At 50.9% G+C, this 3,108-nt stretch overlaps 1 protein-coding gene across 1 annotated transcript in view; it reads right to left on the bottom strand.

Moving 5' to 3' along the window:
* MBLAC2 (metallo-beta-lactamase domain containing 2) overlaps window positions 1-2,978 on the bottom strand; it is a 6,612-nt gene extending 3,634 nt beyond the window's left edge. Inside the window, exon 1 of the mRNA XM_010578036.1 lies at window positions 2,501-2,978. Within this exon, the coding sequence (XP_010576338.1) occupies window positions 2,501-2,945 (445 nt within the window). The 5' untranslated portion in view covers window positions 2,946-2,978. The remainder of the gene's footprint in view (window positions 1-2,500) is intronic.
* Between the last annotated feature and the right edge of the window lie 130 nt (window positions 2,979-3,108).

The following is a 3,108-nucleotide window of genomic DNA, read 5'->3' as shown; positions in this document are numbered from 1 at the left end:
AAAAAACTCCCCCCCCCCCCCCCCCCCGTCAATGAACTAAACAATGTGAAAAGAAATGTGATAGAGAAAATAAAACAGGAAACAAAAGAACCCATATGAGCCAGGTATCTTTTGAAAGTTTCCAAAGTAAGTATTTCACAATTTATTACCATTTTACCCTTGCTTCACTTGCCTAGAATTGCACTGCTGTTACTTTTGAAAGGCATAAGGACAGAACATAAATTGCTGGAGGAGAACCAAGACTGGCCTTCACCCACTTTCTTCTTATTATTCAATCAGATAAATAAAAATAGAACTTTCTTAACATTAGGTCATTTTTTTGCCAGCTTAAACGTGAATGCCTTTTCATTGTACTAGCCATTGAACTGGTACTTTCAGCAGAAAGTCAGTCTGGGGATGGAGAACAGGCTAAGTCTGCTGTTGATTTTAAATTGTAATGCCAGTTTAATTATAAATGTGCAAACCCCATTAACTTACAGGTGGTAAATATGTAAACTTTAGGGCTGTGTAGGGAAAGACAACCAACACATAAGCAACCTTCCCAGAAGCAGCTGCTTAACCACTATATGAAACAGTGCTAAAAGAAGTAACATCCAGTACCATCGTAAAACGATGCTTAAAACTGTGATATGCATTTCAAGTTCCAAGGAGAAGAAAAAGTTACCAAAACTCTACTGTATTAGAAATCTCAAAAGTTACAGATCTGTCTCACACCAGAGACAGGCATGCCACAAATTTACTCAAGGCTCAGCAAGCCCAAAGTTACTTAAGTCTTGAAAGGCAGACCTTCTGTGACAGGACCTTTGGATTTCAACTGAGAAGGATTACTGAAAATGCTAGAGCAGTGTTTGGAAGTCACCGAAGAGCTAACGCCTGTCCATGCTGTACCCAACAGGGGAACAGATACCTATGTTTGCAGAAGCAGCTAGTTTCAAAATTATCAAAGAGGATTTTTAGCCAAATTCTCTCTCAGGGAAATGCTGGGAAGCCTTGGCAGGAGAAAGAAAGAGACCTGACTATTGAGAAGATTGTGCAGAAAATGCCCGTATTAGTAAATGCAACCACAGTGGAGGTGGTGAAATTAATGGAAGACAGTGTTGCAGTGGGTTTCAAACTGCTCCTGGCACTGAAAAGAATAAAAAGAAACAGCACATGGCACCCAAAATTTAAAGAAGATTAAGAAAAATTCTTAAAATCTGAAGCTGAAGGGACAGCTGAAGGAAACTGTGAGTCTGACAAGATACAAGTGACTAGGAAAACACTAAATGGTAAGGCACAATACAAGTAAGTGCAATTCTAGCTAGAACAGCCAAAATGAAAGGTGCTTGAAAGATCTGGTAAGATTAAGGTAATGCAAAAACTAAACAAATAAAGCAGGCAACATACAAGTAAGAGCTGCTGCTTTGGATTGTAACGTTCTGTGTTTTCAGCGTTAACTGGATATCCTCACCCCACAGGAACGACACATGCACTGAAATGACATGCCACTTCCATGCAGTATGTCTCAATGAGCATTATCATCTTAGAAACTCTGATGTTATTTTGACAGCGAGTGTGCTTGATTATTTAATAACTCCTCCATTTAAAGAAAAAATAACTTAAAGCTTCTGTTGATTGACTATGGTTAAATGTCACACGAGATCCTTCCCTGAAGCCTTCAGCAAGTTCAGTTCTGCTCTTCCAAGCACCTACATGGGACAGCCTAATACGGCCAAGAAGAGACTAAGTCCCCTGCAGAAGGTGTCACCTGTCTGTCAGACAGCTACCCGTCAACTTCTGCTTCACCATATTGTGCAGTTAGGTTGTTTGTTCCCAGCGTAACCTAGTCGTTGTTACCTATGAGAGACTAAATGGCATTTTTTTAATCTGTAACGAGCCACTTCCGTAAACGCTGCATTTGCACAAATTCTGTAAACCCAAATCGGTATTCTTTGCAGTACGTATTTCCAGACATTGCTCTGCTCTTTACACTGCTATGCCTGGACAGCTTATAAATAATCAGGGTCACCAGACGCCAGAACTGACTGACACGGTGACAGGACTGTTAGAAGCCTAAGGCTAGACCTGGGGTGCTCCATGAGTCAGCCGCTCAAATTACCGTCGAGTGATTCTCATTCTAAGGAAAAAAAACCCCGCACCAACAGGCAAACAGGTTAGGCAACCACAGGGTATTTGACGCATGTTCCTCGGCTCCCGCCACGGCTTTCGGAACCGGCAGGAGCCAAGAACCTGACCCGCTACGCACCTCTTTGGTCCCGTGCCACGCCGAGGGCCGCGGACGGGCTGCGGATTCTGCCAAGCGCCGTGCGGGGCCCGAACGTTAAGCCAAAACCCACCGGTTTAACCGCGGCACGGAGCACCTGCACCAAGCCCCCCGCCCGGCGGAGGCCAGGAAGCCCGCTGCCCAGGCCTCCCACGCAAGCCCAGCACGACTTCAGCCCGGCCACGCCAACTTATCGAAAGGGCCGCGGCCGGAGCGGGGCCGCCGGCCGCCCCTTACCCTCCTGCAGCAGGCGGCTGGGCCGGACCGGGGGGACGCGGAAGTGCCGTGCCCGCCAGCCGGGCCGCGGCGGCCGCCCCACCTCCCGGTCCGACAACCAGGTGACGGCCTCGTAGTTGTCGCCCCGCAGCAGGGCCGCCGCCTCGGCGCTGTGCACCGCCACCTCCTCGAAGTGCTGCAGCCCGCCCGAGTGGTCGAAGTGGACGTGGGTGGCGACGGCCAACAGCGGCCGCCGTCCGGCCCCCTCGGCCGGCTCCACCAAGCCGGCGGCGCGCAGGTAGTCGGGGAGGCTCCGCAGCCCCAACCCGGCGTCGATCACCACGTCCCGCTGCGAGCCCCGCACCAGCCAGATGTTGGCCCGGTTGCCCGACTCGTAGAAGCGCTCTTGGATCCAGAAGATGCCGTCGCCCAGGGGCTTGTGCGCGAACCACTCCAGCGCCGACATGGCCCGCCCGGGCCCTCGTCAGCGACGAGCTTTCCCCTCCTCAGCCCCCGCCCGCCTCAGCGCCGCGGCGGGCGGGGCGGGGCGGACCCGGGCCCGGCCCACTGCGGCAGCGGCGGGCGGGTGAGCGAGGGAGCGGGGGATCCGTGAGGGGCGGTGAGGGAGA

Source organism: Haliaeetus leucocephalus, unplaced genomic scaffold (genome assembly GCF_000737465.1).
Source record: "Haliaeetus leucocephalus isolate CR32 unplaced genomic scaffold, Haliaeetus_leucocephalus-4.0 Scaffold598, whole genome shotgun sequence".
In the NCBI taxonomy this organism is placed as follows: Eukaryota; Metazoa; Chordata; class Aves; order Accipitriformes; family Accipitridae; genus Haliaeetus; species Haliaeetus leucocephalus.
Note: the sequence above shows the minus strand (reverse complement) of the source record. Positions and strands in the feature narration are given on the sequence as shown.